Source organism: Fistularia commersonii, chromosome 24 (assembly GCF_037954325.1).
Source record: "Fistularia commersonii isolate RoL2024-O1a breed Wild chromosome 24, RoL_Fcom_v1.0, whole genome shotgun sequence".
NCBI lineage: Eukaryota > Metazoa > Chordata > Actinopteri > Syngnathiformes > Fistulariidae > Fistularia > Fistularia commersonii.
In genome coordinates this window covers 10,669,947-10,685,084 of record NC_141307.1, presented here as the reverse complement: position 1 = coordinate 10,685,084, position 15,138 = coordinate 10,669,947, and the positions used below count along the sequence as shown (strand labels likewise).

At 43.2% G+C, this 15,138-nt stretch overlaps 1 protein-coding gene across 1 annotated transcript; it reads left to right on the top strand.

The window, feature by feature from the left end:
• Positions 1 to 10,987: 10,987 nt before the first annotated feature.
• sem1 (SEM1 26S proteasome subunit) lies at positions 10,988 to 14,315 on the top strand. The gene is made up of 3 exons (XM_086171317.1): positions 10,988 to 11,144; positions 11,596 to 11,689; positions 14,111 to 14,315. The coding sequence occupies exons 1-3, from the start codon at positions 11,069 to 11,071 to the stop codon at positions 14,151 to 14,153; spliced, it is 213 nt and encodes a 70-aa protein (XP_086027443.1). The 5' UTR covers positions 10,988 to 11,068; the 3' UTR covers positions 14,154 to 14,315.
• The last annotated feature ends 823 nt before the right edge of the window (positions 14,316 to 15,138 follow it).

Here is a 15,138-nt window from a genome sequence, read left to right as displayed (position 1 = left end):
CTGGTTATTGTTTATTTTATTGGTTATTATGGTCACTGCAGATTTTAATTTCATTATTCTTCACCACCAGAGGATTTTTATTTCACTGGACCCCAGGGAATTAACCTCTTCTTAGTACTTCTCCTTCTATCTTTTTTTTTTTTTTTTAATGCCTATTACTCTGTGCGGTGAATGTTCACATAATGGAAGAGAAGAGGTGTTTCACTGAGTGGGTCAACTAGACGTTACATCATCCCATTCACTTAATTGTCCCTTTATGGAGTTAAAAATGTTAAAAAAGTACGTACTCTATCGCATAAGAGGATTTTTGTCAAAACGGGCATGTTTATTGGCGGGGGGGGGGGGGGGGTGGATTCCATTTCACCATGTTTGGTTGTATCTTTTCAGGACAAATGAAGTGCAACCTTATTTTAGATTTGCAGGATCCATACTACATGAAAAAATAGTGTTAAGATGTAAGATATGATAAGATAAGATATGATACGTCAAGTCAGACTTTATTGATATGGTGCCAAATATGCTGTACTTAAATGTTTGCAATGGGTTAAGGGTTTAGGGTTCGGTCCAGAACCTTGGTTTACGAATTTAATTCGACTCCATTCGCGAACTGAATGAATTTTTCCCACTGAAATTAATGTAAAGATAACCTTAATTATTGTTCTGTTTCTGATGCTCTTTCTCTTCTTGCCAGCACTTGTGCTCGGCACTTCCTTCGCTAAATCACCAAAAGTAAAGCCTTCTCGCATATGGCTAACACTACCAGGCTAACACGATCTCAAGCTAGCTGTCTTTCAGTCATGCAAGCTAACGATCACTTTTCTACTTCTTCTAAGACTTGAGACCTTTGCTTTATTAACGTAGCCTCCCCTTTAGCCACATCAGCCGTCTTTTACGCATTTTTGTTCTTCAGGATTGTTGACAGATGGTTAACTTAGCAGTGTCGCTAAGATCTATAACACCAACACTTTTCTCACGTTTCGCTGTTATCTCCCTTTTCAGATCGAATGAAATTCTTAACTTTTTCTTCGAGCACTAGCACTTTTAACCTTTTTGGGAGCCATAATGAGGGCTAGCTTACAGAAAAAAGCGTTATAACAGTAGAGCACGGCGATGTAAACAACGCGGATAGCACGCTACGCTGCAACGGGAAAAGCCAGTGAGTTTGTTTGTGTGTCCGTACACCGAAGGGTTTTAGCAACATTTGATCGCAAACTCCGAACCTATGTTGATTTGTTCATGATTAGAGACGCTTGTAAGTTAAGGTTTAATAAATTTACCTCATGGGCCTTGTTGAATGTGTGAATCTGTCCCTGTGCTGGAGAGGTTACCCATCCAGGGTGAACCCACAGCGACAGATGAGATAGACACCAGCTCTACTGCGACCCCAAGTGCATGATAAGTGGTATTAATACTGAATCAATTAAAAAAAAAATCATTAATTAATCTGTCTCACTTCACAGTCCTCGAGTTTATAACCATTTTGTTACACACCTACATCCTCAAGCTGTGCTTTTAAAATGTAATTATTGAGTAAAGCTTGATTTTGGGTACATAAACCCTGGTAGGTGGGCCATCCTGGAGGTGGGAGACAGGCTTAAGGGCAATGGAGTGGAGGGGGATGTTTAAAAAAAGGACTAGTTAAAGCTATGTAGTTCAGTGGTAGAGCGCATGTTTTTCACGGATGAGGTCCTGGGCTCGATCCCCGGCAGCTCCGCTGTAAGTTGCTTTGTTTAAAAGCCTCTGTAATGTAATGATTGAGAAACATGGGGAATTTGACATGAGCCACAAAAAGAAAAGAATCTTCTGGCATCACAATGTTGCAACATGTTTTCTGCCTGACGACAGTAGAGATGGCAACACACACGGCAAATTGTCCGATGCAGAACGTTACCGCTCACCGACCCGTCATATACCGTAGAGCCTCGGCTTGCAAACGCCCCGATCGTGAACAAATCAGAGTTTTCGATTCAATTTTGAATCGAGCTGCGAACAGGCCTCGTACTTGCGGGGTTTTTGTGCCGTTGAAGCGTAGCATGCGAATCAACCATAACAGTCAGCTCATACCGGATCCTTCTAGACCCGGGTTAACAACGACCGCCATTGGTACCGATGACCTACAGGGAGCCGATGGTAACTGGACTACTGTAGGTCAAAGAATTAGAAAGGGGAGGGCGTGTTGAAGCAGAGACAGAAGAGGAAAGGCAAGAGTCCGGGACTGAGAGTAGGGACTTTGAATATCGGGACTATGACAGGAAAAGGTAGAGAGTTGGTCGACATGATGCAGAGAAGGAAGGTGGATATACTGTGTGTCCAGGAGACCAGGTGGAAAGGTAGTAAGGCTAGAAGCTTAGAAGCAGGCTTTAAGTTGTACTATCATGGTACTGACACGAAGAGAAATGGAGTAGGAGTTGTCTTGAAGGAGGAGTTTGTTAGGAATGTTCTGGAGGAGAAAAGAATGTCAGATAGACTTTTGAGTCTGAAACTGGAAATTGAAGGTGTGATGCTCAATGTTGTTAGTGGCTATGCCCCACAGGTGGGATGTGAATTTGAGAAGAGGGAGAAGTTTTTGGAATGAGCTAGATGAAGTGTTCCAGAATATCAGGGGTACTATGTGATAGAAGACTATCGTCCAGAATGAAAGGAAAGGTAGGCGGCAGAACTAGAGGTTGCAGAGATGAAGATGTTGAGGTTCTTTTTAGGAGTGACCAGGATGGAGAGGATCAGGAATGAGTCTATCAGAGGAACAGCACATGTTAGACGCTTTGGAGAGAAGGTCAGAGAAGCCAGACTGAGATGGTTGGGTCATGGACAGAGGAGGGATAGTGAATATATTGGTAGACGGATGCTGGAATTGGAGCTGCCAGACAGGAGGGCTCGAGGAAGACCAAAGAGAAGATTTATGGAGGTAGTGAGAGAAGATCTGAAGGTAGTTGGTGTGAGAGAGGAGGATACAGAGAATAGGGTTCGATGGAGAAAGTTGATTCGCTGTGGCGACCCCTGAAGGGAAAAGCAGAAAGGAGAAGAAGTAGCGTAGCATGCTATTCTGCGTTGTTTACATTGTTCATAATATCACTTTTTTGTACTTTTTTCAGAAAGGTAGCCCTCATTATGGCCCCAAAAAAGTTAAAAGTGTTAGTGCTTGAAGTGTGAAGAAGAAGAAGTTAAGAATTTCAGTTGATCTTGAAGAAGGGGATAATAGCTAAGCATGAGAGTGGTGTTTGTGTTACTAGGACATGGCTAAGTCAACCATCTGTACAATCTTGAAGAGCAAAGATGTGCTAAAGACGGCTGATGTGGCAAAAGGTGCGACTATGTCAACAAAGCAAAGGCCTCAAGTCTTAGAAGAAGTAGAAAATTGATTTTTACACCTAATTAATGAAAGACAGTGAGTTGGATATAGCATTAGCAAGGGTCTCATATGCGAGAAACCTTTACTTTTGCTGATTTACTAAAGAAAATGCAGAGTAAGAGTGCTGGCAAGAAGAGAAAGAACACCAGAAACAGTTATAATTTAGGTTATCTATAATTCCTTTCTGTATTTTTATTGCCACAAATAAACCCCTTAAAAGAATGCAGTATGTTTTTTGGAGCTAGAGAACGGATCAAACCGCTTTACATTGATTTCAAGGGGAAAAATTGATCCAGATTCAAAGAACGAATTCAATTCGCGAGCTGAGGTTCGACTGTATATCACATTAATTTCAATTTCGGGATTGGATTTTTTTTCAAGACGGCAGGTCAACGTACACATGGTACTCAAGTAGTGTACTTGGCATCAGGGGATAATACCGCAGTCTGGCAACAGCTGCACTTGAAAGAAATTAAAAAAAAACAAAACGATTAATGTCACACATGCATGGATGCATGGGAACTTGTCCTTTTTCCCCCTGTAGTTTCCACCCTTTGCCCCCCCCCACCAATCCACTTCCTTCTATCTCCGGGGCCAATCTAAAGCTGCACTATTACAAGTCCCCGTACTCAAGAGCGTTGGCGGCCGATTTAGAACATCAACACCATCAATCAACCCGGCAATGGAGCCGACCAGCTGGCCGGGACCATCCTGTCCCGCCGCCGGACGATTTGTCATCCAATAAAGCAAACTTGTGTTAACACGACTACAGTCCGACCTTCCCAACATGTGTCGTTCCCGCTGCTAAAAACTCCCCTTTCACTTTGTTTTTTCGTTTTTTTTTGACATCTCGGGCACGTTTTCTCTCCGTCCCGCCATATGAGAATAATTGAAAACTTAAAAACAGCCTGTATACGAGACTCACTTTGGTCTCTTTTGATTGATGATTTTCTAATATGAAATAGAGTCGGGTCGGTTCCAGCCGTTCGTAAGCCAACAACTGTTTCCCAGTTGTTCCCGCGTCGCCGGCTGAGACAGGAAAATGGTCGAGGAACAACAAAATCACCCGTAATTAATGCATTCTTTTGGCTTGCAATAACTTTAAAGATATGTATGTCGATATGTTATAGTGTGAAAGCCCTGGCACACACACACATGAGCGCGCACACTTCCTTTCGTAATTGCTCAACGCTCCCTGCCTAGCCTTCTGTCTTGTTCGCGAGCCAGCTGAGAGCCCCCCCTTCCCCCCCCGGGGGGGGGGGGGGGCTCGGAGTTGTCCAAACACCCCGAAAATAAAAAGTCTGGGGAAGTTCCTTGCTCTTTTGTATTCACCGCCTCTGCCAGGGGGGGAACAAGTGCAGCACAGTGTGTAGCTTGGAAGTTCGCCGGGGTCATGATATCACCGCTCCTGCAGTCACGCTACCATTCCTCCCCTCAGCGCCACTGTCCGGCGGCCAGCTGCGCAACCGGCTGCCCCTTTTCACCAGTTTAATCAGCGAAGGTCACCGACAATCAACCAGTGATGATGCACATCTGTGTGTCTGCGCAGGCAGGAAGGTATAGAACGGCGCTCCTCAGCCAAGTCGGATGAGAGAGGGTTTTTTTTTTTCCCTCGCCGAGATGATCCACTCTCAAGGGCGCGTGCACACGAGGGAATTTACAAGGGTCTGCGTACGTTCCAAGTGTAAATCACAGCTGCAAAAAAAAAAAACGGTCAGGCGCAACTTTTATTTGCCTTTAGATCATTTTTGAACATCCCATTTCAAGGAACGAGTTTTCCCGGCAGGGGTTTGGAAAATGGGGCACCACACTTTCTCATTGACTCACCTCACTTCTATATTAAAGGGAACCCCGTCTGGGTGGACCAATAGGCATCAATATGCTTTACTATTTGTCTCATACTAGAATGTGTTGTTAAAAAAAAAGCATGAATAATTGTTATTTCTTTAAATATCGCAATTTACAACACATATTTTAACCCTGGGACGCCGGCGTTGTTTTACAAGTGCAATGCACGCTCGGTTGATGATGTATAAAGGTTGCTCGTGTTAACTTTGACTTTCCACTAGCATTACCTTTGCCTCAGTATGGTATAAATGGTAATAATCCCATATTGTGCTGCTTTTGGGTTCCATTTCCTGTCCAAGGGGAACATGCTAGTAGTAGATGCTAGTCTATACAGCTTTCCAAGTGACAGGAAGAGAAGAAAGGTATGGGAAATCGGAAACTTCCCAAGGATCCGCGGATTTGCTCTCACTGCGTCTGTCTGGGTTTATTTAGCCGAGCTAAGCTAAGAGCTCACAGGTGCCGCTAGTTTTAAACGTACGCTAAAGCCAAACACCGTTCCTACGGTTTTCTTTCACCAGCATACAAAAGGTCCTCGGGAAACGAATGAAGGCCGACGGAAGAAACGCCACAGGCAGGAGACGTTGGATGCTCTCCTGCAAGGACATCAACAACATCATGGATTTCTGTCTTCAACATTTGTTTTGAGTTGTTTTTGCCCCGTAGGGTAAAATGAACAAGACCGAGCCAAAGGCCAACCCAGTGACGACACCACCCAGACAGCACTGAGACGTAAACAACAATGGCAGCCTGTGAGTGCACAGTTTGATACAAATTAAGCTATGCTGAGAGATTTTGTTGTCAGTTTTACGGAGCTGCTACAAATATTGATCAAATAGGACAATAATGACGTCTTGGTCATGGGGGATTCCTATAAAGAGGCCAGATTTAATTCAAACCCAAAATGCATCACAAAAAGGACGCATGAACCCAAGTACTTCACAACAAATTACCGGTGATTAACTGGATTCATTTATTCATACATTCGTTTTATATATATAGCGCTTATCTTGCGCTCAGGGTGGAAGCGACGCTGGTGCCAGCTTTGCGCTAACCGCCGTGCCACTGTTCTCTTTATTGACATCAGCGATGTAAAAAAATTAAATCAGCAAGTCACAACTACTGCGGGAATTACAACAACTCTCCGTTCAAACCTTGGGTCGTACTTGAAGAACAATCCGGCACAAATTAGCACAAATTATAAATAACTTATGAATTCTTTCGAGCTTTTGTCTGGTGCTGAAATATGTTGAATAGGACATGATTCTGCACAATATGAGTCAAAATCACTCAAATTCAGCCTCAGGTTCAAAAGATATAGCCTTGCGGTCAAAAAGCGCTTATCTCACCGAGTTTAAGCGTTTATGGCACAAATTGTAAATAACTTATGAATTCTTTCAAGCTGATTCTGATTCTGCACAAAACAACATATCAGCGTATCTTGCCGATAGCCGTTACGTACGACTACTCTGTAGTACAAACAAAGATCCAAGAATTCCGACTTTTTCCCAAGCGGGCTGAACAAACACGTGACCTTAGTGCGCTTTTTGCGCGTCAGCCTCAATACGACGCCGACCTCCAGAAATTGCTGGTGGCTGAAGGATGCCGAGGCTAAATTTAAACCCAGGTGACCACCAGCAGTCCCTGTCTGCATCCTCATCTTGAAGGGTCTAACGACTTAATAAGTCGCTGTCCCAGGTTTCCTGTATATAGTCCAGACCCGCAGAGAGGCCCCCTCAAAATGAACAGCCGAGCGAAAGCACGGGGGAGGGTTCATTTATCAATCAGACCAATCATTCGACTCTTCCGGGAAGGGGGGGGGGGGGGACGGGATAGCCACATGTTGGGGATTAGCTCCAGGAATTTTGTTGAAAAAAAAAAAAAAAAAGACACCCAAAAAACGGAGGGTTTAGTTCGTAAGCGATCAAACGGTGAAAAGAACTGGATCATTCCAAATGGACGGGCAAAATAAAGCGGATATTGTTTATCGACGTGCACTCAAGTTGGGTTTTAAGCGGGACATCGGGGAAGGCGTTCGGCTCCGACCGGTGCGAACGAACGACGTGTGACACATAAGCTACATCTGAAGGTTCGGAGTAGATAATTATCGTCGCCCAGACAGCCAAGGAGCAGTGAACTGGGCAGCTGATTCAGAAACTGACAGAGGGAGGTGAGCCGTCACTGTCGCTCGCTCACGCTTGTTTCCGTCTCGCCGGGCGGATGACAGATGAGGGTCTGACGGGTGTCAAAGAGGAGCGGAGCAGGTCTTGTCAGTCATTCGATGAACCCCCCACTGCGAGACATGCATACTCTGACATACCACGACTGTAACTAGGGGGAGAGGGAGGAGTGTCCGTTTCCACCATGTGACGGATGGAGACAGAGAAAATGACTGGAGGTGCTTAAAGGGAAGGCAGAAAAAACAGAACAGAAATAAATGTCGGCGATGATAGTTAAGGATGCGGCGAACAATATATAATCATCCTCTTAAAATACCGAACGGTATCCGATCTTGTGGAAGGCGAGTTTAGGACGCACGAAAGGACAGGTGCGACATTCTCGTTGGATTTTCCAAAAACACATGTACTTCCCGCTTCAGATAAGGCGCGATAAAGAGGCCGTATGGAATTTGTTTCGAAAGGGAAACTTAATTGGAATAGCGTATTTTCCGCTAGGAATCACAAAAACAATTAATCCGCGCACGTTATTTTATTTTTAGCTCGCCTCGTCTCATACGTGCTCCGCAACAGCCGTTGAAAATATCTCAATTTATCATGCACCGATGCCAAAAAAAGGACTTTTTTTTTTTTTTTACTGATTTTACCTCGACGAAAGCTTAAGCTAATGACTTCGTGTCAGTGTGAGGATAGACTTTTGCAGATAATGGGCACTTCCAATGAGAGCGCTTTCCACAGAGGGGGTTATCACCTATGGTGAGTGTGCACGAGTGCTTTTCACATACAGTATAGGGCCATGGCATTGGACCGTGGACAGAGAGTGGTACACTATTAGCAGACATTACTGGAAATAAATTAGCCGGTCAATTTATGATTTTATTAAATCAAATTTTGAGGGGCGGGGATTCTAAATGCGATCGAAAGCATTTAAAGGATTATCATGCATTTATGCAACAAAATTTCAAATTCAAAAGCCCCTTGGTAGAAATATTATAGATGGTGCGATTTTTGGTTTTAACCCTAAGGACCGCGCGTGCTAGCGAATTTCCGTCCGGCAATAAAGCTGTTATTGTTCCCCCCCCCGATGGCAGATTTCAAGCAGACCCCCCATATTTCATTTCTACCCCGCTGATAGCATTTATCAGCAGCGTCGTGATAAAAACAAAATATGCAACTTAAACCCAAGCAGAGCTAAGCCGGCGATTGGACAGGATTACCTGGAGGCGAGCCGGGACAGGCATCAGATTGTACTGTCATAAAGGGCCATTAGCCTCTTGGCAAACTGTACCTCAAGCCCAAGATGACAGAGCTTTCCAAGAATGGCGGCGGTGGTCTTGACAGATGTCTCAATGAATAAGAGCTCTGAGAAAGAAGAAAAAAAAAAATGGATCTGTGCAGCAGAAGACAAGCACAAAACGAACCTTTCTTTTTTTTTTTTTTCTCTTTTTAAAGTTCACGCGATAAAAGACGAACACAGTGACCTCACGGCAAAGCTTGGAAATTACATAATCAATACCCCCTCCGCCCCCGTCTCTCCGTAGCGGCGAAGTATTTCCATGAAAAGGGAGCCTCGGTTTCCGCGCGGCAGACAATAGACTGAGTGACTGGGATTAAATTTAATACAGAATCTTGACAGATGTGTCCTGGAAGCACGTCGAGCTCCCCGCGGAGCACCTCGGGGCAAAGCTAGCACGTTTATTTTTCATATTCGCTCCGTTAATTGGCTTGTTAAGTTGCTTAAATCCATTTTTGGGACCGCTCCCTTGTATAATTTCCGTTACAGTTCAAACCGTCGGGAGAAAGATTGACAAAGGGTGATTGCGTCGGCTGGTCTTCCGTCTCTGCTGTAAATTCGAGGATGGCGACGGAGCTTCTCCTTTCCCAAGGGGCTTTGCGAAAAGATCGAAATACGATGCGGCCGTCTAGTCACAAGTTACGTCGGGTGTCTGTCCGCGCCAAGGCAGCCATGTTGAATTTTGTCACGGCAGCCAATTACCGGTCATTCATAAAATCCGTTACCCGTTTCCGTTTATCAGACGGATTTTCCCCCGATCAAATTCGACCGCATTTTACTGCCGTAGTCCCGCAGGAAAAAGCACACTGTGCCCCCCCCCTCTGGGTCTTCCATTAGAAAAATCATAAAACGATTTTTAGCGTTCAGAAGTGAAACAGATTTGTATTCCAATTTCTTCTCCACTTTTCTAAATGCGTCTTTCCATCTAAATTAGCCAAATTGGCCTTAAGCACTTGCAATAAATAACGACATTTACTTCCCGCACTTTCTTTTCCGTGGCTAGCTCCCCCCTTTCCTTCCTGATGTTGTGGCATTGTCATGTGTAAAGGCTTAGGGAGATCACAGAATAATTTGAAAATAGAATAAGTATGAGGAGCCTAACTTGAGGTTTGCTCAATCTGTCTACGGATGACAGCTGCGGAGCAATTTTCATTGTGGTACGAGTGGTTTTGTAGTAAATGTGCACTCTCATTTATCTAAAATACATCTGAGCTGTGGCTGTCGCTTCATTATTCGAGCGGGCCACACGGGTAACAATATGCATTTCTTTCTAAATGAAAAATCTTTATTGAAATTTGACTGACTTGCGTTGCATATGTTTTGAGGGAAAAAAAAAAAGCCCAATGTCTTGTGGTGTTTGCGGAATAGTCTAAGTGGGAGAGGGATGAGAGGGAGGGCGGCGGAGGATCTGACAGAGGGAAAGGAGAACCGCCAAGCGGCTCTTATAATCTGCTTTCCGATATATCACACGCTAATTCACGTGCTTTAGCGTCACCTATTCCATGTTGACACTGCAACTGTCATTGTTACGCACCAGTACGACGCCATCTCTCACAACCCAGTGGAAACCAGAAATAAAAAAATCGCCTTGAATATTATTTTAAAATTCTAATTTAAATGCTAAACAATCAATCAATTTTAACTTTTTATCTTTACTGGATGGTAGTATACGGCCGCTACGACTCTGACCGCAGGATAAGCGGTATTGATAATGAATGAATGGATTCTAAATTGCCCCTTTGAATATCTGCTTATAATAAACGCCAGCTGTTTGCATGACTGAAAGAAAATCCAAATGACAGTCAACGTCATTTATTATCATTATAGGGCTTGTCTCAATGACAAGAGAGAGGATTTAACTGCTTCCCGAAAGTTAAAAAAAACAAACAATGAGTTAGCATGCATCAAGAATGGTGATTATCTAACTATTTTAAGAGCTTAGATGGGTTTAAATGAAAATAAAAATAAAATCAACCAACCCATTAAGTTATTCTGTAATCCAATTTTAACCTTGCTTTTGTCTTCATCCTTTAAATTTTCCTTCTATTTACTTTTATATTTACATTCTAGTTACATTCATATTTATTGCTATTGCTATTGTTATTGTTGCGCTGCTGTGACAAATGAATTTCCCAGATGAGGATCAATACAATCTTATCTTATCTTATCTTATCTTATCTTATCTTTGTGTGTGTGTGTGTGTGTGTGTGTGTGTGTGTGTGTGTGTGTGTGTGTGTGTGTGTGTGTGTGTGTGTGTGTGTGTCTGACTCTGCTGTCCTGCGTCTCGACTGCGCTGGTTCGCGCAGTCGCAGTCCCGCTGAACATCGTCCATTTCCCGGAAGTCCATCGTTGTTGCTTCGCTATCGCAAACAATCGACAACCGACCGGCGCACGGGGGACGTCATGTCAGACAAAAAACAACCAGTTGATCTGGGCTTGCTCGAAGAAGATGACGAATTTGAAGAATTTCCAGCCGAAGGTTAATAGTTCGCGTCTTCCGGTCCGCGGTGCTTTCAAAAATTCATGTTTTTTGTGTCCTTTAGTAGCCGTTGGTGCCTCCTCGGCCTAGTCACAGTGACTCAGCTAGCTTAGCCTTACCGTGCTAGCGTTAGCATTAGCCCGTGCAGTCGTTGTCGAACATGGCAACCCGAGGATTTCTGACCGCTAACCTATTTTTTTTCTCACAAACCACAAGAGCTAATGTCTGCGAATGCGTTCAAGGCTTTCTTTTGTCGTCCTGGTAAAGTTGATAGAGCCAGGCGCTTTCGTGCGTCGCTATATTGGGCTAGCAAGTAACACTGTAAGTGTAAGAATCAATGAGCCTAGTGGTCGTTATTTCCAGTTTTATCGGGGTGTCTGTTGTTTTCGGTCATCGTGTTCTGGAGGGAAAACCGTGTGTATTTATGTAATTTAATGGCAAATTGTTTTAGATTGGACGGGGCTGGATGAGGATGAAGACACACACGTTTGGGAAGATAACTGGGACGACGACAACGTTGAGGATGATTTCTCAAATCAGCTAAGGTAATTCTGGCAAGAAACCCTTATACTAGTCGCTCACTGCATCGGCCATAGTCAGTGTTATTCTGTAGAATCAGTTTGAACCTCTTTGCTTTTGCAAGGGAGTTTCTTTATGGTTTGCTGCTATGACAACTAGCAGTGTGCCATAGCATCTGCAAATCAACTCGTGACATGTTGTCACATCATACACCTGACATGTGTTCATCACTAGTTTATGTATCTGCGTCATGGATTCACCAAAATACTTTCAACATTTCTTAAAGTTAAGGATGGAGTAGAGATTTCATTTGTAAACCTCGAGTGGTCATCCCCTTAAATCACATTTATCAAAACATATACATATATACATAGAAGGGTGAGAGCAAACTCTTAATTAGAGTTACATGTTAGATATTAAGGGCTGTAACTTGTGTAATTGTACTCGCACAACTGCCATGACCAACCAAGTCAACTCATTAACCAGCTATTAAATGGCTTCTATACGTTGGCTGTGCTTGTCTGAGTAAAAGTTATATCATCTTAAAATGATGGGAACCAACAAGTCATGACTTATCGACAGTGGTATATTGTGGGAAGTCTTTTTCTTTTTTAAACAGAGCAGTCTGCTATTGCAGACACAATGATATGAACACAAGATATGTTGTTGTTTTTGAGGTCAACTAATATACATACCTTACAGTTAAAGCAAGGAATGTGTTTCTGGTAGGTAATTTCTCTATTTTGTGTGTGTGGTTCCTCAACATGCTCCCGAGGCTCCTGTTTGTGAAATGAATACATTTTTAAACCGCCTGTATTTCTTGTGTCTTCAGACTTCTGTCATGCACTCCGTTAAACGACACCCAACTAGAGTCACTAGCTGGTTACGCTGTTTGGCTCTGGCGTTGCAGCGTTTGGCAAGATTTTCATGGGCACAATGCACATACTCAGCCCTGCTCTTCACACTGTGGCACCATTTAAAGGGGAGATTAACAGGCTTTTCATCGGTGTTAGACTTATTGCCAAAAAGCTTTGCAAAAATTCAGTAATAATCTATCAAACACCAATTTCCTGACTTTTTGTGCTATGCTAATGTGAAAAAAATGTTCACATGCCTTCTTTTTTTTGTCTCTGTTCCAATTCAAAAATGCGGGAAAGACCTAACGCTTTCGGAAATGATCCAGAGGATTACCAGTTTGCAAACAAACTGCACGAGAGGAAATTGGTGAAATGTCACATGATCTTTCTCAAAGAACGAGATCGAGAGATTGGCTATTTCAACACTTAGTATAGAACAGTAGGTTGAGTCTGGATGAATTTTCGCCTTTTGTCAAGTACATAAAGCCAGTATTATAATCGCAAAAGCATGTATAACTTGACTTCGCCAATCAATGCCCCTGACTTATTTTGCCTCCGAGGCATCTGAGGTCAACCATCACACAGTGGAAGTGGGTGCATTGTGGTCAGACGAGTCAGATTTCAGGGCCCTTTTAGAAAAAGTGGACGTTGTCTGCCCGGGATAAAAGATGAAAAGGGCCATCCTGAACCTACCGGAAACAAGTCTGGAATGCATCGTCTTCTATGGTCCGTCCACCTTGACACGGTAGCTTAGACTTCCAAGAAACATCTAAAATACATGGCTTTTAGCATTATTACATAATTCCCTGAGAAACCCACATTAGAGACACTATAAAGGTGCATTTGATAAACAGGCCACATTTAACAGTCTGACTTGCCCAGTGAAAGATCATTTGTGGCATATTGACTTGTTAGGGGGGAAATGATTGAGTTTTCATTTAGTTGTCTCAGTGTTTTAGGTAAAAAGAAATAGCATGTAGTATCGAAATGACAAATGCATTGATGTTAACAAGGGGAAGAAATGCGTTCATATTTGCAATTAAATCGAAGCAGATTTGGGAAACCCTGAATTACCCACTTATCCGATTTGGGCTGGAATGTGTCTCATGTTAAGAAGACTAATCTCTGTCATTTTTATGCTTATCAATATTAGTATATTATTTCTTAACACAGGTATGTGTTTGATTTCCCAAATTAGGATCAGTATTAAATGTACAAAAAGGACATCATAGCATCTATTTGGCTCTCAACACTTTGACCAAAATCCACCAAATAAACAGCAGCCGTTGGCGTTTCACAAGAACACTTGAGATAGTAATAAATTATTGTTTTATTCGCTCCTATCACAACTGCCATGCTATTACATGGTTTCTTAAATATATCATTACAGTGAAAGGGCATCGTCGCCATACATCTGTGTAATCATCACATCAACATTTGCATGCATTATGCAATATTTATGCATTTTTCCCCGCTCCCATCTCTATGGTTCTCACAATCATTAGAAGGTGCTCATACCACCTACAATCATCCTACTTCATCTTTCCCCTTTTCTTTCCTTTTTCTCTTTTTTTTTCTGTCTCCCTGCAGAGCAGAGCTAGAAAAGCACGGTTACAAGATGGAGACGTCGTAGCGGCCGTCGACACCGACCATCCCGGAAGACCTCAGGCACGGACATTTCTATTCGAAAGTCGAGTTGCGAATTACAAACCACAGGAGCGGCTTTTGAGTATCAGTTTCTTTCTATGTTTTTTGTTTGTACGACATATTGATGAAAGTAAAGCGACGAAAATGATCCCTGCGAGTGTTATTTACTGAAAATTACGTCCGTATTTATCACCATTATATATAATGGATCTTTCTTTCGAAACGAGATCCAAGCAGTTGGTTTTCGTTTGTAAGTGGAAAGAGCAACCCCAGCCACCCGACGTAAAAATCAGCCATATTTCATCACTTTGAGCAGTCCTGCGACTAGAATTAATCCAATATTCCTAAGAATTTCGACATGTTTTTTTAAATCTAAATTTTTATTTTTTCAAATAAAAATTATTTTCAATTTTTTTAAGATTGGCGGACGGTGAAAACAAGCCTGTGTGTTGCTGTCGGGGCTGTGCCACACACACACACACACACACACGCACACGCACACACACACACACACAGAGGCACTTCCTAACCACCTTTTCAGAGTCCCTGAAGGAGAGATTATCTACTGCCCTGTTTGTCACAAATAGGGATGGGGTCTCAGCATGGGGCTCGGTAACCTGCCTTGCCTGGGCCTGCCCCTGTCGCCGGTCGGGCCCCTCACTCTTCAGCACGGCCCAGCGGGGGGTGGAACCCTCGCACCGAACCACAAGCCAATTTATCCCTGCTGCACTCCCTCTGCGAAAAAAAACTTTTTTCCCCCCCCCCCCCTCCTCGCAGCGTTTTTGTCGACGACCCTCGGCCCCGGGGGTCTGCAATGACTTGAAACGGATGCGAGAGGAGCTTGTAAATACAAACATTGTATTTACACGGACGTGTGCTCTTGCACATTTTTTTTTTTTTTTTGCTTCCCTGCATGCTTTAAGTGAGGTGGGGGACGTTTTACGATGTAATCCAACAATTACAAAGCAGGT

Coding starts and splice junctions, on each gene's coding strand:
- sem1 (XM_086171317.1), top strand. CDS start 11,069: ATGTCAGACAAAAAACAACCAGTTGATCTGGGCTTGCTCGAAGAAGAT. Junction 11,145..11,595: donor TGAAGAATTTCCAGCCGAAG/GTTAATAGTTCG, acceptor AAATTGTTTTAG/ATTGGACGGGGCTGGATGAG. Junction 11,690..14,110: donor GATTTCTCAAATCAGCTAAG/GTAATTCTGGCA, acceptor GTCTCCCTGCAG/AGCAGAGCTAGAAAAGCACG.